The 27,915-nt window shown below is 41.3% G+C and overlaps 1 protein-coding gene across 2 annotated transcripts in view; it reads left to right on the top strand.

Annotated features, from left to right (window-relative positions):
* Positions 1 to 27,915, top strand: part of DLC1 (DLC1 Rho GTPase activating protein) — a 247,831-nt gene that overhangs the window by 42,515 nt on the left and 177,401 nt on the right. For both annotated transcript variants that reach the window (XM_076336305.1, XM_076336306.1), the window contains exons 3-4: positions 24,494 to 24,643; positions 27,276 to 27,416. In XM_076336305.1, the coding sequence (XP_076192420.1) occupies positions 24,494 to 24,643; positions 27,276 to 27,416 (291 nt within the window). The remainder of the gene's footprint in view (positions 1 to 24,493; positions 24,644 to 27,275; positions 27,417 to 27,915) is intronic.

Below are 27,915 nucleotides of genomic sequence, written 5' to 3'. Positions count from 1 at the left end.
GTCTTGGGCTTAGCGACCATGAAATGGTGGAATTCTCGCTTCTTGGTGAAGTAAGGAGGGGGGCCAGCAAAACCGCAACCATGGACTTCCGGAGGGCGGACTTTGGCCTGTTCAGGACGTTGGTTGAGGGAGTCCCTTGGGAGACGGTCCTGAAGGGCAAAGGGGTCCAGGAAGGCTGGACAATCTTCAAGAAGGAAGTCTTAAAGGCGCAGGAGCAGGCTGTCCCTGTATGCCATAAGAAGAACGGGCGGGGAAGACGACCGGCCTGGCTGAACGGGGAGCTCTTGCTGGGACTCAGGAAAAAAAGGAGAGTTTACCACTTGTGGAAGAAGGGGCAGGCGACTCAAGAAGAGTACAGGGATCTCGTTAGGTCGTGCAGAGAGGAAATGAGAAAGGCAAAAGCCCAGCTAGAACACAATCTGGCCACTGTCGTTAAAGACAACAAAAAAAGCTTTTACAAATATATTACTGTCAAGAAGAGAGCCAAGGAGAATCTCCAGCCTTTATTGGATGCAAGGGGGAACATTGTCACCAAGGATGAGGAAAAGGCTGAGGTACTCAATGCCTTCTTTGCCTCAGTCTTTAACAGTCAGACCAGTTATCCTCAGGGTACTCGGTCCCCCGAGCTGGAAGACAGGGACGGCGAGCAGGATGAACCCCCCATAATCTAAGAGGAAGCAGTCAATGACCTGCTATGCCACCTGGATGCTCACAAGTCTATGGGGCCAGATGGGATCCACCCGAGAGTGCTGAGGGAGCTGGTGGAGGTGCTCGCCAAGCTGCTCTCCATCATTTATCAGCAGTCCTGGTTAACAGGGGAGGTCCCGGACGACTGGAGGCTTGCCAATGTGACGCCCATCTACAAGAAGGGCTGGAAGGAGGATCCGGGGAACTACAGGCCTGTCAGCCTGAGCTTGGTGCCGGGGAAGATTATGGAGCGGTTCATCTTGAGGGCGCTCACAAGGCATGAGCGGGACAACCAGGGGATCAGGCCTAGCCAGCACGGGTTCATGAGAGGCAGGTCCTGCTTGACCAACCTGATCTCCTTCTATGACCAGGTGACCCGCCTAGTGGATGAGGGAAAGGCTGTGGATGTGGTCTACCTGGACTTCAGCAAGGCCTTTGACACCGTCTCCCACAGCATTCTCCTAGAGAAGCTGGCGGCTCACGGCTTAGACAGGTGTACTCTGCGCTGGGTCAAAAACTGGCTGGACGGCCGGGCCCAGAGAGTTGTGGTGAATGGAGTTCAATCCAGTTGGTGGCCGGTCATGAGCGGTGTTCCCCAGGGCTCAGTACTGGGGCCGGTCTTGTTCAATATCTTTATCGATGATCTGGATGAGGGGGTTGAGTGCACCCTCAGTAAGTTTGCAGACGACACCAAGTTGGGTGGGAGTGTTGACCTGCTCGAGGGTAGGAAGGCTCTGCAGAGGGACCTGGGCAGGCTGGATCGACGGGCCGAGGCCAACTGTATGAGATTCCACAAGGCCAAGTGCCGGGTCCTGCACTTCAGCCACAACAACCCCATGCAGCGCTACAGGCTTGGGGAAGAGTGGCTGGAAAGCTGCCTGTCAGAAAAGGACCTGGGGGTGTTGGTCAACAGCCAGCTGAACATGAGCCGGCAGTGTGCCCAGGCAGCCAAGAAGGCCAATGGCATCCTGGCCTGTATCAGAAATAGTGTGGCCAGCAGGAGTAGGGAAGTGATCGTGCCCCTGTACTCGGCACTGGTGAGGCCGCACCTCGAATACTGTGTTCAGTTTTGGGCCCCTCACTATAAGAAGGACATAGAGGTGCTGGAGCGTGTCCAGAGAAGGGCAACGAGGCTGGTGAGGGGTCTGGAGAACAAGTCTTATGAGGAGCGGCTGAGGGAACTGGGGTTGTTTAGCCTGGAGAAGAGGAGGCTGAGGGGAGACCTCATCGCTCTCTACAACTACCTGAAAGGAGGTTGTAGCCAGGTGGGTGTCGGTCTCTTCTCCCAAGTAACTAGTGATAGGACGAGAGGAAATGGCCTCAAGTTGCGCCAGGGGAGGTTTAGATTGGATGTAAGGAAAAATTTCTTTACTGAAAGAGTGGTGAAACATTGGAACAGGCTGCCCAGGGAAGTGGTGGAGTCCCCATCCCTGGAGGTATTTAAAAGACGAGTAGATGAGGCACTTAGGGACATGGTTTAGTGGGCATGGTGGTGTTGGGTTGACGGTTGGACTCGTTGATCTTAGAGGTCTTTTCCAACCTCAATGATTCTATGATTCTATGATTCTAACTTGTCCTGCTCACAGTCTCCATGTTTCCCTGAGCCTGTGATTGCCTTCACAGACTGGTAGCTCTTCTTAGATCATCCCAAAAATTTCTTTCTCCTTGGATCTTGAGACTGCAAGGTCACCTTTGATCTTAGGCTCAGTGTTATTAGCCGAGTATTGTTGTTACCTGAATTATGATCTGAATATGACTTATTCATTTGATTGTTTTCGTTTGCTTCCCCTGTTTCATTACAACTTCTTTAAACCTCCTCTGCATCCTTGCATTAATACACAAGGGAAGAGGAAGACACATGTTTATTAGCATGAGACGTTAATCAGATACTTTCTCCAGGCTCTCCTGCTAGCCTTCATCCAATAAGAAGTATTGATCATGGATTACATGTTATCCTACTTGCAGAACTTCACAAGCTAGCCTCTGGGAACCGTTCAAGTGCAATTCAAGTGTTTTCTATTATCCAGAGACTAAATTACATCTTGTCCTCTCTGACCTGGAAATCTTGGGATGTTTGGGTTATTTTTGTTTTCTTTTTTCACAGAAATTCTACCTCAAAGTAGGGTGACACCATCAAAAAAGGGAAATTTACCTTAGTTTAGGCAATCATTTCTGGTTATTTCACAAACTGTGTTTCATTGGTTCAACAAGGACAAGTGCCGGGTCCTGCACTTCAGCCACAACAACCCCATGCAGCGCTACAGGCTTGGGGAAGAGTGGCTGGAAAGCTGCCCAGCAGAGAAGGACCTGGGGGTGCTGGTTGACAGCCGGCTGAACATGAGCCGGCAGTGTGCCCAGGCAGCCAAGAAGGCCAATGGCATCCTGGCCTGTATCAGAAATAGTGTGGCCAGCAGGAGTAGGGAAGTGATCGTGCCCCTGTACTCGGCACTGGTGAGGCCGCACCTCGAATACTGTGTTCAGTTTTGGGCCCCTCACTACAAGAAGGACATAGAGGTGCTGGAGCGTGTCCAGAGAAGGGCAACAAGGCTGGTGAGGGGTCTGGAGAACAAGTCTTATGAGGAGCGGCTGAGCGAACTGGGACTGTTTAGCCTGCAGAAGAGGAGGCTGAGGGGAGACCTCATCGCTCTCTACAACTACCTGAAAGGAGGTTGTAGCGAGGTGGGTGTTGGTCTTTTCTCCGAAGTAACAATTGATAGGACGAGAGGAAATGGCCTCAAGTTGCGGCAGGGGAGGTTTAGACTGGATGTAAGGAAAAATTTCTTTACTGAAAGAGTGGTGAAACATTGGAAGAGGCTGCCCAGGGAAGTGGTGGAGTCCCCATCCCTGGAGGTATTTAAAAGACGAGTAGATGAGGCGCTTAGGGACATGGTTTAGTGGGCATGGTGGTGTTGGGTTGACGGTTGGACTCGATGATCTTAGAGGTCTTTTCCAACCTCAATGATTCTATGATTCTATGATTCTATGATCTGCAGCCGCAGATGTGTCATAGCAGACATTGACTTAGTTCTTACTGTGGTTTAGTGGTTATAACTAGGTGCTTGATAACACTTTGTTATTGAAGTTTTTGCAGCTTTAGTAGTCTTCATTGTTTATTTCCTTGTGTCTACGTTTATGCTCTTTTTTGCATCAAAGATGCAAAGCCATACTTAACATCGCTTAGGGACATGGTTTAGTGGGCATGGTGGTGTTGGGTTGATGGTTGGACTCGATGATCTTGGAGGTCTTTTCCAACCTTAATGATTCTATGATTCTATGATTCTGTGCCCCACAGCTGCTCTCCTTGATGAAGCACCCTTGCTTCATCAATATATGCTCATTGGTCATTGCATCTGTGATTTTGCTACTGATTTTTTCTTTCTTAGCTCAACCATTAATAAACCACAAATGTCAGACTCACATTTTCAATGACACACCACAGACTACCACACCATATAACTCAACAAGTCAGGGAGACAGACTCAAAAACAAATTTTGAGAGATAATGGTATGCTTCATGCGAAACATTTATTTTGCAGAAACTCACTTTAATATTTCAAGCTGAGGAACTGAAAGGAAACTTCATTGTGCAATGCTCAGTCCTTACATCTGTAATCTCTTCCTTAAAAAGGAGAATGCTGTCCTGGAATTCACTTGAGGGTAGGAAGGTTCAATTAGAGAGCCATGATTTGTGATCATTGCCTTTTTCATCCTAGAGCTTCTTGAAATCTACATTACTCCCGGCCCAGCTGGCCCTTCAGCAAGATCACGTGGGTCATTAATGATCCATTTAGTGATCCATGGCCAATAGAATTATATAGTGGTTTATGTCACTTAGGCCATTTCAATAGAGGTTGGTTAAGGTTTTTCCACTGGCCTGAAGCAGGACAAATTAGGCAATGGGCAAGCTAGCATTTCTGAAAAAGCTTGAATAAATTATGTAATTTGTTTTATTTATTTCTCTTGAACCTGAACTGTTGATATGGCTTTCATGCCATTACGAAATGGCAATCACGCCATGCTGAGTTTCCGAAACAGATCCATTTAAATCCGGATGAATAAATTTTCCCTGCAACATATCCAAGCTAACAGCCTTATTGAATACCTTCTCAAAATGGTAATGTTCAATATTTTTAAAATATCCCTCACTATTTGCTGTTCTTGTCTGTTCTTTTTACACTTCATTGATCACAGGAAAATTCAGGCTACTTGTGAAGAATAACAGAAAACCCAAAATACTGAATTTCATATTCTTCTTCTTTTCTGTTCTGAACGCTACTTTCTCCAAGGCCCTTTGCATCCTATCTTCTTGGCATGCATGAGTCTTATTCCATCTGCTTTTTTACAATGCAGCTTTTTCATTGTTAGTAACATCCTGCTTGAGTGTTTATAGTTGCCTGTTTGTACAGTTAAAATCCACCAGCAATGCAGTGCCAAGATCATAGCAAGGTGCTGATTGACAATACTGTTGTTTTTTTCATGCTGGAGCAACTTTGAGTTTCTTATTCTTTCCTTTCACATCTTTCTTTTTTCTTATTCATAATGAGTTTTCTTTTCCTGTGGTTTTTTTCAACTCTCATTCTAAGGCCGGAGTTTATTTTTACATTTTCATTCAAAATTAGTCTTTTCAAAATAAAATCTTACTACAAATCTAGCACATTTCCAAATGTTATATTTATTTTCAAATTTTTTGCAGCATGTTCTGAGATTTTGTAATATTTCTAGCCATAATTACTGGAATTCCCTAGTTACTGAAATCTTGGCTTCCTGCAAGAAACACAGATTCAGGTGCAAAAAAAAAAAAATTTAAAAGAATTAAAACCACATTACAATTAAATCATTAAAATATTTTCCAATTGTTTTGTAAGAATGAAATCCTATTCACCCCAATAACTGTTTTGGGGAAGAGTCTGGAATGGAATCCAAGTTTGTTGAACATTAGTTAAAGTATATGATTTAATCCTGGCCCTGTCATGTTTGTCTTTTTTATTCTATCTCCTCTTTGAGATAACTCTTGAACTCAAACCTCCTATTTGGTAAAGCCACACTTGGAACTAACATTAACTTCTGTATCCATTTTCCCCCCTTTTATATATCTATAAATTATGTTTGTATATATATGTATCTTCTGCATTGCTGTGGTCATATTTATAATGTAGGTATGTTGGGTGTTAGTCAAAACTAGGTCTTGTAACCAGCCTCACCTCCCATTCAAATTGCCAAGCTCCTAACTGTAGGCTACTGGGTCCTTTGTGGACAGACACACTGACACAGACTGACTGACTGAACTTGATTTGAGCAGCATGTCATTTCTGAGAGACAGGCACTTCTCCCCTTCTGTTCCTGGGAGGCAGCAGCTGTGAAGGGAAGCTGTCAGTCATCAGCTCCCAAAAAAAGAGGGGACATGTGCAGGCATGTAGACGTGCTGCAGGCTGAGCTGGGAGGCAGGAGCTCACTTCCCAGCTGGAACCAGAGCAGAGCACAATGCTTTTCCTTCCTCCCGATCCTGTCAGAGCTGAGCACTAATGCCATTGCCTGCTGCAGCCTAGCTGAAACTCTCAGAAACAAAAAGGAAAAGGAAAATGCTGCAGCCACAGTCCAGTCTCAGCTGGACTCAAGTCCAGCTAGCACACTGTTATTTAACTTCTCCCTGGCAGTAGGGGCTCAGCTTTCACCTCAGGCTGTCCTTTACTGCTTATTACTGTCTTGATTGACAGCATAAACACAGCCTGTATTTTTTAGATAAATGTGTTAAGAACTCAGGTATGATATGCAATAATCTGTTACATCAATATTTCTAATGTGTTTTGTTTCCTTTAATAGTTTTTCATCACCTTGGTATATCCATACAAGATGTTTTCAGACTTTATAGTGAGAAAGACTTAGGTTTTTTGAGCAGCTTATTCCTTCAGTGTCTGAGACTTTTACAATTCCTTCATTGTAAAAGAAAATGTAGAAGTAGAAAAATAAGCTGTAGGGAAGAATAACGTCTAAATCTGGTTTTCCATCTTATACCTGTGCACAAAATTTGGAATAATATATTTTTGCTGTTGCTGATAAAGGAAGCAAAAATCAATTAGACAGGCCTGGTGTAGGTCACACAATACTTATCACAGCTGAGTTATGAAATGATGTGAAAGAAAATTATATAGTGATATGCTCATGGAATGCTATTGCTGCTGAATTTTCACTTTAGTTGCAATAAATTATGTGTGCTTTTAAAAACAATATACAGTACTATTTAGTTTTGAAGCTATTTGTCTTGCTTCCTAAAGAGGATTAGTTATCATATAATGCAGTGTAATTAGTTTGCCGGTGGGCATGACTCCAGAGTATGACTGGCAAGCATACCCTGTGTGTGTAAGGCCATATACAAAAGCAGCAATGCCTATCCAACAGCAGTACAAATTCTAAGTGGAATACAGTAAAGAGGTAAATCACTGAGCAAAATGCTTAGCTGCATTCAGTAATAGTAACAATACTTTCTACCCAATCTTACTTCACAAATAATTTTTGTAGATAACAGTTTAATTAGTTCCCATCTAGTAATGGAAAAATTAAGGATGGCCTTAGTAACTGGTTGGAAGGGACCTCAGGAGCTCTCTACTGAAGCAGGGCCAGCTCTGAGATCAGATGAGGTTGCTCAGGGCTTTATCCAGTCAGGTCCTGAAAACCTCCAAGGATGGAGCCTGTACAACTTCTCTGAGTGACCTGCTCCACTGCTGGACTGTCCTGGGGGAAAAAAATTCCTGATCATTTCTTGTTTCAGCTGAAGTCCTTTGCCTCTTTTCTTACCCCTGTGCACCTTTGGGAAAGTGCTGGCTCCATCCTCATCATTTCTGGGGGCTGAGGCCTTGCAGCATGAGGTGTGGGCTCATGCCAGCATGACCATGCCCCATACCTCCATGCCCCACCCATGGAGGGCAGGGAGCAGCGGTGCAGGAGAGGGCTGTGGAGAGATTGTTGCCTGCCAGTCCCACAACCTGCAAGAAAAGATTGGCTGTACGTGAACTGTTCCTGACAATCATTCATCTCACCTGCTTGTTGTTACCTTGCTAACTGATGGCTGCTTACTACCTGCAGGTCTCAGCTGCCAGAGGTTTTCACCTCACAAATGCTGGGAGGTGAAATGGCTTTAACTGACATTTATTTGCTGTCACAACAGAAAAATGTCCTGAGCATAGTATGCCTTTCTGTTCCTAGAGATGCACTTTTTACATCGGTTTCACCTGTCATGAAGGCAGAGGGTTTTGCAGTTGCTCTTCAGGAGAGTCCAGGAGTCTGGCAAAGATATGTGAGAATGGCCAGAGATGGCTCCCCAGAGGAGGGGAAGGAATGAGCCTGAACAAGAGACTGGGGGGGGAACATAATACCATCTCCAAGGACAAAAAAAAAGTCTATCATGGGGACCAAAAATTGACAAAAATAAGAATTAATGACTTCAAGCTAGAGAAAGATTGTCATTCCACATTAGAATTAGGGGTTTAGTGCTAAGGAAGGTAGCACTGGAATAAAACCTTCTTTGCTTGGGGCAGTTTTGCAGGTTTGTAAGAGGAGCTGGAGGACCATCCGTCAGGTACGACAGTCCTGTCATTGAGAAGGAGACAGATGACATTTCAAGATCTCTTCCAGTTGTATTTTTTATGATTCTATGACTTTCTATTGTTAGCTCATTAATAGTGTATATAAATGTGTAATATTTAAAATTGTGTAATATCTAAAGCAGTTAGTGTTGATGGTTTCAGACTAAAATAGTCACTAGACTTGGGAAGCCAAACTTCAGTAGAGAAAGCAGTGAATGCTTAAAAACAAGTATACAAAATGTGTTCATTTAAATGTTTATGGAAAATTGCTTTAATAACAGTTATGCGGTGCAACTCTGGGCATGCTTCTAAGGATTTAGGATAGAAATGCTAAAGGAAAATGAGTATTTAAAGTGAATGACAGAAAAATCTAAGCAGCAAACTTTTAGGGGAGAATGAATTCAAGGATTCAAAAAGGTAGCTGCAGAAGAATGAGGTTTTCAGAGTAACTTTGTCTTTTGGTTGTGTGTTACATGGGTTGTGTCCTTTGATGTGAATGGATAGTCAATCCTAAAGGCTAGTTTACAGGCCAGTCTGTATGTCTGATCAAGCCCTCAATGCCATGCACTGTGCACAGATCAATCCCATTAAGCAATATTTAATAGCTAGAATAATTCCAGTGCGCATAAACATATTTCAAAGGCATACATGAAATAGCTGAATATATTATAAAGAAAAGCGGAATTCCTTGTCTGAACCACAGACTTTTACAAAATTCCAGTCAACCACTTACCACATGGTCAGACACTTAGCTTTGATGAATTTCAGACAACAATTTATAGAAGACAGATGCTATTAAGGGGTGTCTGAGGTAAACAAGGGGGTTTTGGTAGTTTTTACCCAATTTGGGCCATTATCAGCTCTGAAGAAGGCATTTTGTAATTCTTGCAGAAGTTCAGAGAAGCTGACATGACATGCTGCAGCATCTTGGCTATTTAATCTAGGACATATCTTAGTTGTAAAATATGGGGTGTGCCATATAAAGGGTGATCCAGCTTCCTTTGATTCTGTAATTTCTCAAAACCTCTGATTGCCATTTGTTACTACTTGCTAAGAATGCAAAGTGAAAGAGAGAGCGTGCTCTATGAAGGCTTTTCGAGCTATTTAGAATCTCTTCATGTGGCTGAAGAGGAATAACAGTTCCCTTGATCAACATTTCCACTCCCCACGTATTTGATCTCAATCCCAGTTTGGGGGGCTTGATTTGCCTGTGACTAGGCTTCCGTATAGTTAAGCTAAGAAGTCTGATATGAACATCTAATTTTGTAACCCTTTTGTTGAAACACTTTTGCTGAGAAAAGTTCTGAAAATTCAAGGGTGTTGGGTCCTAACCCAAACCTGAACTCTAACTTTGGTTCAGTCTTATTCACAAATACAAATTTTATCCTCATTCAAGATCAAGATTTTTACCACCACCTCCTCAGTCACCAATAACAGTTCTTATAAATATCAAAGTGCTGTGGTTTGTGATACAAAACTACCCTTGGTTTAAATCTTACTGTGCAGAAGTAATTTAATAAGAAAGTAATTGTCAGAGGGACAATCCAATTTTCACATGGGAAGTAATGAGCTCCTTTCCAAGAAAACAAGGCACTTAAAATCCTTTCACTGAATATAAAAAATTAGCAATGGATTTTCTCATGCTATCATGTTCTCCTACAAACTTTTGACGTAAAAAAAAAAAATTCTGGCATTTCATCAGCTGCATAGATTGGCAAAGCTAAAAAAGGATACATGGGTGAATTGAGAGGCAGAGTACAGCAGTTGACTGCTCTTTTTTGACAATACACCTCTCTTTCAGACCCTCACCAACTACATTACAAATGTGCAGACTCCCTTAAGTTCTTTGTAGTGGTGTCCTGAAGAAAAACATCTGAGAAGCCCCCAGACCCTACAATGTCTGTAAAATCAGCATAACCTCACCTGTAAAAATAAGGTTACAGTTATGTGGTCACTTTGCACCAACATAAATCCAGGCTCTTGCAAAAGAAAGAAAAACTGGTACAGCTTTTTGTCCTGCCTCTGTTTAGCCTTCCTTGGCCAGAACTGACATCTGCATGGCTGCACGAAGAACCAGACCAGGGAACTGACACTGCTCATCACTACGCCTTTCCCAGGGACCATGTTCAGCTGGATCCCCGCTGGCTCACTACTGGATACTAGCACTGGCACAAGGGGAGGTGAGGGGCAGCCTGGGAGAGTAGATGAGGGAACAGCAACTTGTAGTAGAACTGTGAATTTTGGGAAAATTAAAGTAACCATGAAACCATGACCCATATCAGATCATGATTTTGATATCTGTTTTTTAAAACTAAGTTCAGAGGACTATAAACAGAAAAAAAGTACAAAGTCACTAAACAATTGAGTTCTGATCACACTTGAATCCTGAAATACTAAACTGTTATTAATATCTTGTAAGGTGAAAATATATTTTAAATCATTGACTACTGTAAGGTTAAGTAGTGGATTTACTATACAGTAGTGAACGTCCTTTAGAGTTTGTCTTGGTGTTGAAAGGAATCTTTGCAAGAAAGAAATGAGCAGTCTGCACAATCCATGGAGAGGTATAGCCAATAGATATAGAGCCTTTAGCTCATTGCTAAAGGCAAAATCAAGTGCACTTATATAGCTAACAATCAGTCTTCAGACAGTAAATATTAGAGAAGCTATGCAGAATACGTGGATTTACAGCAAAGCACCAGTCTTGCAGCAGTGTGGTGGGCAAAACTGGGAGGCAAGCAAGTAAATCTTTGAGCTTTGGGACTTTCAAATAATGTTTGACCACAACTTTTTCTGATCATTCTTAATTGTAGGAAGAGACCTGGTCTCCCTCTTCAAAGTCTTGTTCTTGGAGATGCATGTGCTATAAATACCATCACTGTTATAATGATTTTGGGGGGTTTTACATTGATTAAGCCTTGCAGTAAAAAGGTCATTCAGTTTTACAAATGTTTTTCTCTACATACTGACAACTAAATCAGTCGTGTCATGCAAGTCACATGCAAACATAAGTAGCGTTCTGATGATCTGTTACAATGCTTTTGCTGCAGAGAACATACTGCCACTGAAAGAAACAGTGCTATTTTGAAGTTCACTGTTTCTAAACAATTTCAGTCTTATTAGACAAGAGTTTAAATTCTCAGCTTCCCTCCTCTATTTGTCACGAAATGTCTGCACAAGAAAAACATGACTCTGCTATAACTTCTGGAAGTTTGCAACAGCCTTCATCATCCATTGCTACATCTGCCACAACAGTAAGCTTAAGAAAATCTTTAAACAATTCTCTCGGGACACTTGCATGACTTTAAAAATCTTCAGTTAGTGCATTTTTTTCTGATAAAATGAACCAGAATTAACACCAAAATATTTAAAAGAGATTTCCAAATAGCTTTGCATAGAAGGGTGCTCTATGCAGGGACAGAATATTAACAGTGCAGGAAAGTTTTGTATATTGCCAAACTTCACAGAAGTTTGCTCTTCTACATTTGCAGAAAATAACTCCACTTTTGTATTTTTGTTGTTTTCTGTACCACAAAAATGTCCTGTTTGGATTAGCATTAATATTTCCCACTCAGGTAGCCATTGCCTTACCTTTTTAATACCATTTTCATCCCAGTGGTAGTTATTTGTTACTTCATTTTTCTACAAGCCTTATTATCTGATCTGCACTTTATTCAGTGCAGATTTATTTTTTATTCAGCTGCACTTTAGTGCTGCTGAATAGCACAACAAAGAAAAAAAAAACAAATTATGTCTTCCATTTTACCCATCTTGATAATAGGACTGTAACCGGGTCTTGTCACATCACACATAGAACATCCCACGCCACATCACAACACATCGCCTCGTCTCTTTCAACCTGCATTCTTAATTTAACCCTTAATTTAATAGATTAGCATTTTAACCATCTAAGACAGCCATTTCTATTTCTCACCTGGAAGAAGCTGGACAGTGGTTTATGGGTTTTGATTCTCATGTTATGCTGTGATACTTCCCTCACTGCACAAATGAAGTAGGTCCATTCTGCAGTAGAGCAGATTAACTGGTGACTCTCATTTAAAGCAGGTCTTATGCATCTGGTTTCACACTTTTTGTGCCTTGTTCCTGGGTGTCCTTTCAGACACGTGGTTGCTTGGACTCCCTTAGATTCAGTATGGTTGGTATATACCTGTCTATATCATATAGCTTTCCATACAAGAACTTGAGCTCTTCTCTTCACATTGGATTCCCCACCTCGTTCTTTCTGAACGTTCTTTCTTTCATCAACTCTGAAGTTCCCTATTTCTTTGTTGCCTCTTTACAGAGGTCTCCATATTCTAGTCATGCTTCAGGGTACAGGGGAAGAAAATACTCTTTGCTGAATGCACCTTATCTCAGCTTTCCTTATTCCCTTTCTCTTCTAATGGCCTCCTCCAGACATGAGAGGGATTGGAAACTGTTTGTGTTTGTCAGACAAGCCTAGTGAATCTCTCATGTAAATGGCTAACTTGAGCAAGATTACTAAAAACAGAATGATAAATGCAGATTCTTCTGTCTCTAGCTAGATATCTAAATAATTGACCGGATTATCAGAAGCCATAAGCACTGGGCTGATTTCAGTGAGCTGCAGGCTATTGCAAAATGTTCCTATATTTTGTCATTCAATATATAAAAATTCTCAGGCAACTCTTGGTAACGAGCCAACCCAATGGATTTTTTTTTAATTAGTCTCTCCAGGTAAACTTGTAATATTTAGTTCTGCATTTAGAAAATGCCAAATTTAAACCTATTATCAAGGTACTAAGTTTCTTCACTGCACAAATCAGAGTGCATGCGTGCATGTGTGTGTGTTTATGTGACTTGTAAATACATAGAAATATAAATAAACCAATAGGACTCAAAAGAGTTATATAAAACTAAAGTAAAAGGCAGAAGCAGCTAAATATTTGTATTTTTAACAAAAAAACCCAAATGTATGATAACTTGGATATCTTCAAGCTAAGCCCTCATGGCAAGATTTACAAAGTTAAAAAACCAGCTAAACCTGCTCCCCTCATATGAGGATTTGTTATAATTTTCATATAACAGGACATTTCTTCCATAATGCCTCCTAGCTTTGCACAAACATTTTGCTTGCACAGAAAAGCAAATATAGGAAAATTTCTGCAACCTGTTAAGTTAACTGGACTTGAAACACTCAGTGGAGGCTCCCCCCCCAGGCAGACAGATAATAGGCAAATTGATTAAGGTATTATTAGCAAGGGAGAGTGCACAGTGGTTTGTGGGGTTTAATTCTCGTGTCTGTCTTAGGCCTGATTCAAAGTCCACTGCAATTGTGGGAATAGTCCCATTAATTTCAGGAGGCTGCTCGGTACTACTACTGCAATATCTTCAGGTATTGTGGGGTCATTAATAGACTTCATATATGTAGTAGCCATTACCTGGCTTCTATGTTTTCATTGGTAAACTGGAGGACAAACTAGATTTTATATTCCTTCCTCTTCCCCCATCCTCTTTGCACCTTCTTCAGTGCAGTGTAAAACTGAAAGTATTGGGTCTGCTTTCCATATGTAAACAATTCCTTAGTTCCAGGTTTTAAATGCATTAGATGATGTCTTCAGAGGAAAGCTTTTTTCCCATGAGGACAGTCAAGGATGAGAACAGGTTGCCCAGAGAGGTTATGCATTCTCTATCCTTGTGTGTTTCCATAACCTGACTGAATCAAGCCCTGAACAGCTTGGTCTGATCTCACAGCTGGCCCTACTTGAACAGAAGGTTGGTCTAGAGACCTCCGAAGTCCTTCCAACCAATTAACCTATGATAAGCCTTATTTTGTTCTGTCCATGTACCTATTCTTTGTCTCTTTCAGACCTTCAGAGTGACAAAGGGTGAAGAAATTGAGGCAAGGGGATCACAGGTGGAGAGAACAGTTTAAACAAAGTGTCCTAAATGCCACACTGGTTCTCACTATAATATTGTTTGTGTCCTCTTTAAAAAGCATATTGCAAGAAGTGTTAAAAAATATCACAGAATCACAGAATGGTTGAGGTTTGAAGACACCTCTTGAGATTGTCTAGTCCAAGCAGAGTCAGAGCAGGTTGTCCAGGACCGTGTCCAGTCAGATTTTTAATATCTCCATGATGGAGACTCCGTAACCTCTCTGGGCAACCTATTCCACTGCTCAGTCACCCTCACAGTAAAGTTTTTTTCTTAGGTCTAAATGGAATTTCTTGTATCTTGATTTGTTCCCGTTGCCTCTTGTCCTGTCTCTGGGTACCACTAAGAAGCACCTGGCTCTATCTTCTTACTCACTCATCAGACAGATCCTTCCTGAGCCTTCTCTTCTCCAGGCTAAAGAGTTCCAGCCTTCTCAGCCTCTCCTCATATGAAAGATGCTCCAAACCCTTAATCATCTTCACTGGACTTGCTCCAGTATGTCCATGTCTCTCTTGTACTGGGGAGTCCAGGACTGGACCCAGCACTGAATCCAGATATGTCTCACCAGGGCTGAATTAGAGGGAAAGGATCCCCACCTTGTCCTGCTGGCAACGTTCTTCCTAGTGCAGCCCAGATACTGTTGGTCATTTTTTGCCATGAGGTTGCATTGCTGGCTCATAATTGTCCTCACCTTTGTGTTTCCAGAAGCGAGTGTCTCATGTCTTAAGGAGGAACGAATCACAAGTAAATTATGAAGTATACTAATGGGCCAAATATGTGAAATCTTTTGTGTCTGACATATATTCAGGTATATTTCCCTAAGTACAAGTTTTCTTTTAAGAATGGGGTGTCCTAAGTGTTTGTGCCGCATCAGGCATCCAGACACCTGTAACTCTCATTCTCAAACACTTCCAAATTGGATGAATATGGACAGTCAGAGTCAAAAAAACTTGTCATGGTTCAAATATTAATTTCCATGATGATCAGTTTTATTGCCCGGAGAAATTAATTTCTAATATTATGGAAATTGAAGTCCTCAGAAAGTCTTTGCATTTTTAACTCTGTTATACAGATTATAAAATTGTGATATAACATTTTTAAATATTATAAAATAGAAAGGTTAATAATAGGTAAATTCAAAGAGACTCAATGATTTGTGATCAATTTACTTACATTTTCTCACATGCTGTTCCTTTCAGATGATACAATTTGGAGTTTGGACTTCCCACAGTCTCACAGAAATGATTCTATTCATTTGATTTCAATAGATATGAGGACCCCTGTGAGTGATCATTGACATCAATTCGTCTTTCTTGGTTTACTTTGAATATTTAGTTTGATAAATCAAAAAGCCTGAAAATTAGGCTTAAACAAAATCACAAAGACCAGAATGGATCTCCTGAATGGCAAACCCTCCCTCTGATTTAACTGCAAAACTAAAACAAACCGAACCAAACCAGCTTCCTTTCCACCAATCTATAAAGTAGGCATATTAAATATAAGTACATAAATAGATTCACTTATTTGTGTATTTGTAAAACACATGCCAAAAACAGACATGTATCCAAGCTAATTTCATAATGTCGTTGATGCTGATTTCATTTCTGATGATTAAGTAGAGCCACTATTTTGCCTTGTTTGACTCCGTCTGATTTATAGCATAATAGGAAAGCAATAAGAAGCTCACTGAAGTATTTTCTTGTTGATCCTGCACAAGATTAATAGATCTGAGGTAGTTTTGCAATAATATAAAAAATGCAGCATCAGTCATCTTTCACTGACATTCTGTTTAATCACAGTTCTATTTAATCACAGTATTTTTCCAGTCTGATAATTAGTGCTCAGATTACTGTCATAATATTCTCCACAAAGCTGAAGTTGTTCCCCTCATAACAAACGGGTTCAGTAAAGGTAAAAACTTGCTTTTTGCTTACTTTGTAAGTCATAGTCATAAAAGTTTAGTCATAAAAGGTGACTTTTAGAATAAGTATAGTGCTAATTTACAAAATATTAAGAGGAAGAAGGAAATCAGAAAGTAACTGAACATTGTTTATGCTGGAAAGAGTGTGATTAATGATTTTATGTTTTAACTAAATTTTTTTCCACCTAATGAAGACAGATGATGTTCATACTGTGCTCTGTGCCTCTATGGGATTTGATTTTGGCAAATTTTCATAGTCATAATCCTGACATGATCCTAAATCAGGAATGATTACTGGGAGTTGGGTGTCATCAGGCTGGCTACTGTAAACAAGTGTAACTCCAAAGATAGAGAGATGGATTTCACCCATCATCTGTAGTTTATGAAATTGTATTCTAAGTATAAGATAATTATCTTCTACATTGGATGAGATATACAATTTAGAGTTGTTAATTTTAGGTCTGGGTTTGCTTCTCTTAGTTACCTGAGTTAGCGCCACCAATTATTATTTTCATTAGTATTGCAGGAAAATTCATATAATGTTAATGCAGTAATGACTGTTTGAGAAGTTTATGTTTTCTATTAAAATCAAAAAGGAATGGAATGCTTTAGTTTTTTCACTGTGTTTTAATGTTCTCTGCCTGCAATTCCTCCAATATAATGAAGAATAGGACTCTAAGATGGTACTGTAGAGTGTAAAATTTAGAGAAAGATAAAATTCTTAGGTATTTTTCAAAGTCTGTGAACAGTATGCTGCAATGTAGGATGAAAATTACACATCTGATTTATACACCTGTTAGTAAAAATCAACAGATAATTCCAAAATACTATATATTGCATTCTTCTTTGTGTTTGTTTTCAGTTCAGATGAAAACCTTCACAGTATAAAATCAGTGATTTAATAACTTTCTACTTTTTACAAAGGGTATTTTTTAGCAAGGAAAGATGAGAATGGGTAATTTAATGCCATCTGAAATACATAGCATTAATACAAGATCTTAAGTCAGTCCAGCTGGCTGCAGATCAAGAATACCAGACAAAACTCAGCCAACTCTTTCCATAAAAGATCTTTTTCTTTTGTGGGTAATTAAGCTCCCCTTGCTGTTGTGCAATAGGCTTGCCTCTAAAAACCAAGGTCTCCTTTTCAAAGAAATTATGAGCATCTTGACACAAGAGTGTGGGGGAGGAGCGAGGCTGGTGGTGCCCTGATGGCCCTAACAGAGGGCTGTTTGGAGCGGGACATCCTCTCCCTTTCCCACAGGGAACCCCACTGGCACTTTTTCACAAGGGAAAAAGGATCATGGCTCATGAATTGGCAGGGCTCATTGAGAGGGCTTTAAACTAGGTTCGAAGGGGGAAGGGGATAAAACCAGGCTCTCTAGAGATGAGCCTAGGGGTGGCGTGCCGATGCCGGGGGCAAAATCGATAGCCCAGCTCAAGTGCATATACACCAATGCACGCAGCATGGGCGGCAAGCAGGAGGAGCTGGAAGCCATTGTGCAGCGGGAGAGATATGACTTAGTCGCCATCACAGAAACATGGTGGGGTGACTCTCACGACTGGAGTGCTGCAATGGATGGCTACAGACTCTTCAGAAGGGACAGGCGAGGAAGGAGAGGCGGTGGGGTGGCCCTGTATGTTAGGGAGTGTTTTGATTGTATAGAGCTCAACGATTGTGATGATGGTACGGTTGAGTGTCTATGGGTAAGGATGAGGGGGAAGGCCAACGAGGCAGATATCCTGCTGGGAGTCTGTTATAGACCACCCAACCAGGATGAAGGGGCGGATGAAGCGTTCTATAAGCGGCTGGCAGAAGTTTCTCAATCGCTAGCCCTTGTTCTCGTGGGGGATTTCAACTTCCCGGATGTCTGCTGGAAATACAACACGGCAGAGAGGAAGCAGTCTAGGAGGTTCCTGGAGTGTGTGGAAGACAACTTCCTGACACAGCTGGTAAGTGAGCCTACCAGGGGAGGTGCCTCGCTCGACCTGCTGTTTACTAACAGAGAAGGACTGGTGGGAGATGTGGTGGTCGGAGGCCGTCTTGGGCTTAGCGACCATGAAATGGTGGAATTCTCGCTTCTTGGTGAAGTAAGGAGGGGGGGCAGCAAAACCGCAACCATGGACTTCCGGAGGGCGGACTTTGGCCTGTTCAGGACGCTGGTTGAGAGAGTCCCGTGGGAGACGGTCCTGAAGGGCAAAGGGGTCCAGGAAGGCTGGACGATCTTCAAGAAGGAAGTCTTAAAGGCGCAGGAGCAGGCTGTCCCTGTACGCCGTAAGAAGAACGGGCGGGGAAGACGACCGGCCTGGCTGAACGGGGAGCTCTTGCTGGGACTCAGGAAAAAAAGGAGAGTTTACCGCTTGTGGAAGAAGGGGCAGGCGACTCAAGAAGAGTACAGGGATCTCGTTAGGTCGTGCAGAGAAGAAATGAGAAAGGCAAAAGCCCAGCTAGAACGCAATCTGGCCGCTGTCGTTAAAGACAACAAAAAAAGTTTTTACAAATATATTAATGACAAGAAGAGAGCCAGGGAGAATCTCCAGCCTTTATTGGATGCAAGGGGGAACATTGTCACCAAGGATGAGGAAAAGGCTGAGGTACTCAATGCCTTCTTTGCCTCAGTCTTTAACAGGCAGACCAGTTATCCTCGGGGTACTCGGCCCCCCGAGCTGGAAGACGGGGACGGCGAGCAGGATGAACCCCCCGTAATCCAGGAGGAAGCAGTCAATGACCTGCTATGCCACCTGGACACTCACAAGTCTATGGGGCCGGATGGGATCCACCCGAGAGTGCTGAGGGAGCTGGCGGAGGTGCTCGCCAAGCCGCTCTCCATCATTTATCAGCAGTCCTGGTTAACGGGGGAGGTCCCGGAAGACTGGAGGCTTGCCAATGTGACGCCCATCTACAAGAAGGGCTGGAAGGAGGATCCGGGGAACTACAGGCCTGTCAGCCTGACCTCGGTGCCGGGGAAGATTATGGAGCGGCTCATCTTGAGGGCGCTCACAAGGCATGAGCGGGACAACCAGGGGATCAGGCCTAGCCAGCACGGGTTCATGAGAGGCAGGTCCTGCTTGACCAACCTGATCTCCTTCTATGACCAGGTGACCCGCCTAGTGGATGAGGGAAAGGCTGTGGATGTGGTCTACCTGGACTTCAGCAAGGCCTTTGACACTGTCTCCCACAGCATTCTCCTAGAGAAGCTGGCGGCTCACGGCTTAGACAGGTGGACTCTGTGCTGGGTCAAAAACTGGCTGGATGGCCGGGCCCAGAGAGTTGTGGTGAATGGAGTTACCTCCAGTTGGCGGCTGGTCACGAGCGGTGTTCCCCAGGGCTCAGTACTGGGGCCGGTCTTGTTTAATATCTTTATTGATGATCTGGATGAGGGGATTGAGTGCACCCTCAGTAAGTTTGCAGACGACACCAAGTTGGGCGGGAGTGTTGATCTGCTCGAGGTTAGGAAGGCTCTGCAGAGGGACCTGGACAGGCTGGATCAATGGGCCCAGGCCAACTGTATGAGGTTCAACAAGGCCAAGTGCCGGGTCCTGCACTTCGGCCACAACAACCCCATGCAGCGCTACAGGCTTGGGGAAGAGTGGCTGGAAAGCTGCCCAGCAGAGAAGGACCTGGGGGTGTTGGTCGACAGCCGGCTGAACATGAGCCGGCAGTGTGCCCAGGCGGCCAAGGCGGCCAATGGCATCCTGGCCTGTATCAGAAATAGTGTGGCCAGTAGGAGTAGGGAAGTGATCATGCCCCTGTACTCGGCACTGGTGAGGCCGCACCTCGAATACTGTGTTCAGTTTTGGGCCCCTCACTACAAGAAGGACGTTGAGGTGCTGGAGCGTGTCCAGAGAAGGGCAACGAGGCTGGTGAGGGGTCTGGAGAACAAGTCTTATGAGGAGCGGCTGAGGGAACTGGGACTGTTCAGCCTGGAGAAAAGGAGGCTGAGGGGAGACCTCATCGCTCTCTACAACTACCTGAAAGGAGGTTGTAGCCAGGTGGGTGTTGGTCTTTTCTCCGAAGTAACAAGCGATAGGACGAGAGGAAATGGCCTCAAGTTGCGGCAGGGGAGGTTTAGATTGGATGTAAGGAAAAATTTCTTTACTGAAAGAGTGGTGAAACATTGGAAGAGGCTGCCCAGGGAAGTGGTGGAGTCCCCATCCCTGGAGGTATTTAAAAGACGTGTAGATGAGGCACTTAGGGACATGGTTTAGTGGACATGGTGGTGTTGCGTTGACGGTTGGACTCGATGATCTTAGAGGTCTTTTCCAACCTCAATGATTCTATGATTCTATGATTCTATGATTCTAATGGGGTTGTCTGCTCTGGTCTGGAAACCAGCAGATGCTTTGAAAGGGAGCCCTTACAGGGAAGGTGGGAGTGATTCAATCCCCCTGAGAATATGAAGAGAGAGCACAAAGTTAGTTTTGTGTACTAACTACTTTTGTACAAAATTTTTGCTGTGAAAATTAAAATAGGTTTTACTCTTAAAAGTACATCTTTTCAAAAGGTACCCTTTGCTTCAGCTCTACTCAGCTGAAAGAGGCATGTGGGAAAAGGGGCTATAATAGGAAGAAAAGTGTGTGTGTGTGTGTTGTAAAACAGTGGCTACAGGAGAAGGTGAAAAATACACTTAGAGAAATAAAGGGTTTAAGATAGAGGAAGAGAAGGGTATCTGCTTCAACTGTTTTGCCCTGCCCTGATAAGAGAAAATGGATGTATTAAATCCAAACTTAACTAGTGTTGTACTCCTTGACTGGTTTCTTTTATTTCAGAGTAGGTTAAAATCATCATAACATTCTGATAATATGGGTATAAAAGTTGCAAACTTAAAAACAAAAAGGGGGGAGAGGTACTTTTTAGAAATACTCTGACTAATGTTGCCTTTGTACAGTGTTTGTTGTTTATCTGTCAAATGTCCAAGATCAAAAATATAACATTATGCACAAAGGACATTATATTCAGAAATTGCCAGGTGTTCTCCATGCAGAGTGCTATAGGGACATCATGTTAATAAACAACTTCAGTTTGTGCAGGCACAAAGCAGCTTGGTAGTAAAAAGACAAACAAGCACTTGAAGACAGAGGAGTACATAGGGAAAAAAAAATAGTGTTATTTTTTTCAATAACAGTATAAGCTCCAAAATGACAAAAATGTCTAAAAAAAGTGGCTGAATCTCATCTGCAACTGTGTTTTTTAAAAAATTGTAATTTTGTTAGCATTGTTTGCTGACGATAGCAACAGGACTCATAAACTGTTTTCCTTGTAAAAACGTTGGGATTTCTTTTAATATGACCTTAACTTTGGGGTTTAATACTTAATTTAGGAGTAATTCAAGCATCTTTCATTCTGGGAACAGTTACAATGCTTTCTGTTCTAAACATATGAATATATTCAAATTTAACTAGCTCCTTTATCACACCAGTGAGGATAAAAATTAAAAGAAATACTGTTTCTTCCAGTTCATGACCTGAAGTATTTCCTCTTTGTGTGGAGACATGTTAAAAATAAAATCTCCAGGCAAATAACTTCTCAAGTTTGACCTACTGTATATGTTTGTGATACATTCCTGAATTGCCCAATGCAAATGCCTAAAGGCAGGAATTAAGGCTGTAAGGGCAGTCTTTGACCAGGCACCTTTTAATGCCTGAGTTTTGACTTCATAATGGTAAAGGTAGGATTTTTGTATAATTCTGTAAATGTAATTTATATTATTGTGTACTAATTTGGAAGGTAAGTAGCTATCAGTGGGGAAAAACCTGAGAGACTGGATGCAAAGGAAATACTGTGTTTTCAAAAGAAAACAAATGAATTGCTAATATATTGCTGGCTTTAGATCATATCACACTTCGGTAATAAAATCTCAGAAGGGAGATACGAAGAAGACAAATAGGCTATAAAGCTCTTGGAAATTTATTAGATAATATCAAGGCTAAAACTGTTTAAACATAAATTAATCTTATAATAATATTTATTTAGTGTGTTGCACTGAATTTCCAACTCAAGATTAGCCTTTTTTTATTAGTACATGTTGAAATTTTGGTATAATGTTTAGGATTTCATGTATACAATTTAATAGTCCCCTGGCCAAACAGAAGGTGATTATTGTGTTAGTCAGTAAATTGTGAACATAGAAACTATACTTAAAATGTTAAAACTTCTCGCGACAAGGTTGATGCCAACAGCAGTCAGAACGACAAACCATTGCTAGGACTTCTGAACAGAATAGCTAAATTCTGTACTGATAATATTATTGTTTTCTGAAAGAGGTGTTTGCCTGCAAAGCCAGCCCATTGTGTCAAGCCTGAGTATCACTTTGAGCAATATTTTGCCACCTCTTCATTTCAGCAGATTCTTCTCCAACATTCTCAATCTGCTACATGCAGAGCAAGTTTATACTTTTTCGGCAGGATAAGTCAAACAATTTGCTTGGGGAAAATTCCAGATTTTTTTTTTTTTGTCTTCCTGTAAAATGCCTGTTATCTCTCTGGTCTGAAAAAAACCACAAACAAAAAAAAAAACCCCACCCAGTCACCACTACTCGTTTTGTTGTGGTGTGGCAATTAACTTTTGGGTTTTAAGTCAAGTGTAACTTTTAGGTTGATTAGCCTTTCCAATTTTATATTTCCAAGCAAAACTAATAGAAATAAACACATAGTTAGGGGACTGTGTGGGAGGCTAGTTTTGGTAACAGCACTGGACCCCTCTGGATGGGTAAACTGGCTACCATCTCACCCACCATGGCAAATGTAGCCCCATGCCACAAAGGAGGTCATGTCTCCTTTGTTAGCAGACCCTTATTTGCTCCATTGGATTTTCTGCACCCATTAAATAACTGTTCTGACATTTGCAAACTTCAGACGTCAATTTAACATCGGTTAAAATGAAGATGCATGGAGTTTCAATTAATCATTTGGGACACTGTTTTCAGTTTGAAAGAAAGTGAAACTTAACCCATTTCACTGATTGCTATGTTGTTTTGAGGTAATATTCTCTCAGGGTCATTCTAAACTCAGTTCAGGTTCATCAGGAGGTCCTGCAAATTCATCAGCTTTTTCAGCAAACCAATCCAAAATATCATGTTGTAATAAAAAATGAAATACACAGTTTTCCTGGATTTGGCCTTTGCTTTGAACGTTGTTCATAACTCTGCTATGGACTGACAGATTTGTATTTCTGCTTTTCTAAGATTTAGTTAACTAACCTTCGGTCGGCTCTGTCTTCACATAAAGACCATGTAGACCATGTTTTATATGACTATTTTATCTATACAGTTCCTTTAATTCTAGCAGGAATCATTTAATTCATGTTTTGCAACGTCTTTGAAGAAGTCTATAAAAAACCCTCTAATAGAATCCTAACTAGTTAGGAGAAGTTACTGTGTAGCCTGAAAAACAGTTTAATGACTATCAAAAAAGGCTGATTTGGGCACTTATATTACCTACTTCTTGAACACAATGAAGTAATTATAACATCTTTGTTTCCATTTCTTGAGAAGGATTCATAAAAATATTATTTTAAGTGAGTTAATGGAACTTCCTATTTTCTAACTTCCTATTGTTAAAATCCAGTGGGGGTTTTCATATTCCTGAATTTTGAGGCAGGCTCATTGGCTAACTTTTGCATTAACTCTCTGTATAAAGGGGAAAGAGAGGGAGAAATTCCTTAAGAGCATTATTTATTCCATCTAACTGAAGATCTTGCTTTGAGTTGTTCTTTCAAGGATCTTTTCTGTCTCCATTTGGTACAAATGGAGTATAGGAAAATAAGCTGCATAAACTAGGTGTTTAAGGCTGTGATGTAAATACCCCTCATCCTTCTCTCTTTCCAGTTGGAGGATCTACAATGCTGTATTTACTATAATGTTATCGTATCTCATGTATATCAAGAATTTCCAACCAAGACAGAAATCTCTGCCAAGAATTGACAAAACATAGTTACGCTGATGAGTTCCGCAAGGAAAAGTCCTGAGCCGGAAAATGCCTTCTTTGAACTTCCTTCTCTCCCATTTCAATCATACGTTAACCTTCATCATTTGTATTTGTACAATCAAATTAACTAACTTGGGGTGAATATTTGGAGGCAGGGTTTAGAATCACTAGCTCTTTAAAGAGTATGTGTATCAAGGAAATGATAATGATGTATTTGTACATCATTTTTTAATTTATTTAATTGCTATAATGAATGTATATTAAATATTAATATAGCTTGTTTTCCCAGCAGTAAGTCAGTGCTCTGTGAATTGATTACACAAAACAGTATTTTTTTTTTTTAAAAAAGATATTTTTCTGCTCGTTATTCAATGTACATTCATGCCAAATTAATGCTCTTAATTTGAGCTTATTCTTTCCAAGTAATGCTGTTTCAGATTTAACAATTGTATATTCTGTTCCTTAGGAAATAACAGAAGATCAGGACCGATCACGACTGGATTCAATGGTGCTGTTAATTATGAAACTGGACCAGCTTGATCAGGATATTGAAAATGCTCTCAGTGCAGGCTCTTCCCCATCCAGCACCCCAACATACCAACGGAGGCATATACCTGTAAGGCAGTTTGCTTAATCTTTCTTATTATTCTGAGAAGAATCTGGTTTTACTTCACTCCCCCCCCCCCCCCCACAGTCCTCACATTTATCAGCTCCTTGGTTTCAGAACTAAAGCTTTTTTTGTAAAGAATTTGCCAGGTATTTTTGTTTGTATATATGTATGTTTTGAAGGCAGTAATAGTGGCATCCATTATTTCCTTTTGGCACCATTTCATAAATGAGAGGTTCAGAGCTCCCAGATGAAAGAAAGGAAGATCAACAAGATTCAGAAAATGTCTGGCTCTCTAATTATCGCTTACTGTAAATGCAGAGTCAGCACAGAGTCAGGATCACACCAGTCTCAGAGCATATGTGTATGTGTCATTTGACATTAAATAGTTAGAACTGAAAGTAAGTCTGAGCTACAGGTCTTGTTTTTCTGCTAGTGGGAGGGTCCATGAAATTTTTGGCAGAGACACACTTAGGAAATCCTCTGTCATTCAAAACAAGATTCTGGGCAGAACTTTAATTGTTTAAATTTCTTTAATTATTTGATTTATTTAAATGAGATAATTCCTTGCTGAGAGTAGTCTGAAGAGAGACTAGACAGCTCACAAGCATGATTGATGCGTTCTTTTTTTCTGAAAAATGTTTACACATGTAACTGTGAAGAACACGAAATGGCTGACCCAAGGTGTTCTCATGCAGGCTTCCTGTTAAATTCACCCACATGTGCTGCAGCTGTTTTTCAGTTTAAGAAACCTGAGAAATACTGCCCCAAGATCTCTAGGCTAACATTCAGGTCGTTTGTTTTTGTTAGTGGTATTTTCTTTTAAATAATGAGGGGGTTTTCCTATTAAAGCCAGACTTCGTTACTGCTGTATAGTCAAGTGCGTGGTCTGTAGGTGAGAAAAGCTATATTTACGTTTCTGTGGGTTTGGTCAGCTGAAGATTATATAATATGTCATTTTTAAAGGACATAACATAATTACACTTTTAATAGTTAAACATTTTCCCCCTGGATATCAATGTTCTCACAGTATCTCCTTGAGCACTGATGGGAGAGGAAAGCTGAAATACAATGTTAACATCTGTTCTCCATATCTCGCCAATGAGTGCCAGCATTTTAGCTAATTTCTTACAGCAATAAAGGGAGTTGGGGCAATCTGTATAAGTAAGCCTGCATGATAAGGAGAGGCGGTACCTGTTTCCATGCTGCAAAGCAGCCCTCCAGAAAGACAGCTTGCATCAAGCATGGTATATATGCTATTTATATATGCTAATTTTCTAGGAATTTTTGAGCCTTTGAGTATTATGAATCAGAAGATCAAAAAACTTGGTTTTCAGGGCACTTGTACATTGTGTTCAGTCTCATATCGATTTTATAGTAACGAAGCATTTGAAGGTGATGCAAAAACATGGGTAATGGGACAGGGAACGTGGTTCTGCACTGTGGCAGCATGGCTCTGCTACGCAGGAGCTTCTAAGAGCAGCTGTACCCAAGCTGACTTCTACAGAGTCATTTCCATGGCTCTGCTGCTTTCCCAATGCTTCACATTGCAGAGGACTCACTGGCAGGAAATATCTGACTCAAATGCATGGTCCTACCTAGAGTGCAGCTTTGTCTCTAATTTCTAACCCTTTTCAGAAAACAGCACACTTGCGTACTTGGTGTAGAGGTACCTGTCTAATTGACAGTTTGTTTGGCAGACCGGAGGCTTAACTGGAATTAATGAATCAAAGGGTTGCCATTTCTTTCCAGTTCAGGAGCAGAACCCCTGAGATGTCTCTGCCCCATATTTCACCTATTCTAGGAACTTGGTATTAGGAAACGGAGGCTTTGTCTGCAAAGAGTTGGCTGGGGTTAATAGTTCAGGCTTTTTTCTGTGTACTGTGTGGCTGTATTCACGCAGGCTGCACCTCGGCTAATAATCCTGACAGTATATGGCTGGTTCTATGCATAGCCAGCTCTTTGCCAGATATGTGTCACAATTTATCTACAAGCAGTATAATCTCCTGCCCTCACTCTATGCTATAAATCAAGCATGCACTATATTTTTACTTCCTCAAAAATAAAACATACTATATTTCTTCTTCTTTTTATTCTCAAAAAAGGAATGTAATTAGTGTCATTAAAGTAAGGGCATTTTAACCAGAAATAGCATTTGGCTGATAAGTGTCTGCTGATTCCAAAAAAACTAGGGAGCTGTACCTCTGAATTGTATAAACTGCTGGATGGTGATGTCATTTCAGCTGTGTAATGGTTTACAGATGTTCTCTGAGCTTGCAACGCTGCCGGAGACAGAAGGTGGGAGCACACAGGAAATACTGAACATCAGAGAAAAATGTCAGACTTCTGCAACCCCAAACTGATTTTTCTTACCTTGCATTCTAACATTTAGGGGAACTATAGCTTTGATGTTAGTGGTGATTTGTAATTTCAGAACAGCAGCTAATGCAAACCACCACATTGAAAAGGACAGCAAGTGAATGTGTAGGTAATGGAAAAGAATAAGGGGAATTACTCTTACACAGAGAATTAACCATATATATTTGAGTGGGCCTGTCTAAATACTTCCATTACTTAGAAGAACTAGATTTTTATTTCATATTCACATTTGCTAGAGACTTGCAACTTTTTTTTTTTACAGGATGTTGAATCTGGTTCTGAAAGTGGAGTGGATGTTGCTTCAGTAAGTCACTCACAAACAAACTTGTCTCCTAACATCCATGCTCCTGACCCAGCATCTCCCTGTTCGGTAGCCAGCTCTGGAGCTAAACCAAAGGCTGGGGTGAGTACAAAGATTATATTTTCTTAACATCACTCATGATACCAGGTTGGAAGTGAAATAAAGATATTTTATACTATTCTTTACATGGATTGTACAGCAGTATGTGTGTGACACTGAAAAAAAAAAGGACTAATAATGCAGGTTGTCTCAAGGTGCCATTTGAGTGGCAAACAATCCTAGAAGTTTCACATTTAGAAACACACTATTATCAGCTGATGATTATAATAAGCTGAGTTTTTATGTGAGAAAATAAATTAAAGGAGCTATTCCATTTTACTTTGGAAGATAAGGTTTCCTGAAGTGGTATCACTTGGAATGTGTCCTAAATCTCATGGAGGATGTAGCCAGAGAAAAAGGCGGTTGAATCATGTAGCCTGATTTATGTTGCCCAAACCCAGCCACCCTAGTCCTCTTGAGAGGCTAAACTGTTGTGTACTGCAAACTGAGGTATCACCCTACTGAAGGGAGAATGTCATTCTAAGGACAAATTTGGCAAGCA

This window comes from Aptenodytes patagonicus, chromosome 4, assembly GCF_965638725.1.
Source record: "Aptenodytes patagonicus chromosome 4, bAptPat1.pri.cur, whole genome shotgun sequence".
NCBI lineage: Eukaryota > Metazoa > Chordata > Aves > Sphenisciformes > Spheniscidae > Aptenodytes > Aptenodytes patagonicus.
The sequence above is the reverse complement of the archived record's forward strand: the minus strand, read 5'-3'. Positions and strand labels throughout refer to the sequence as shown.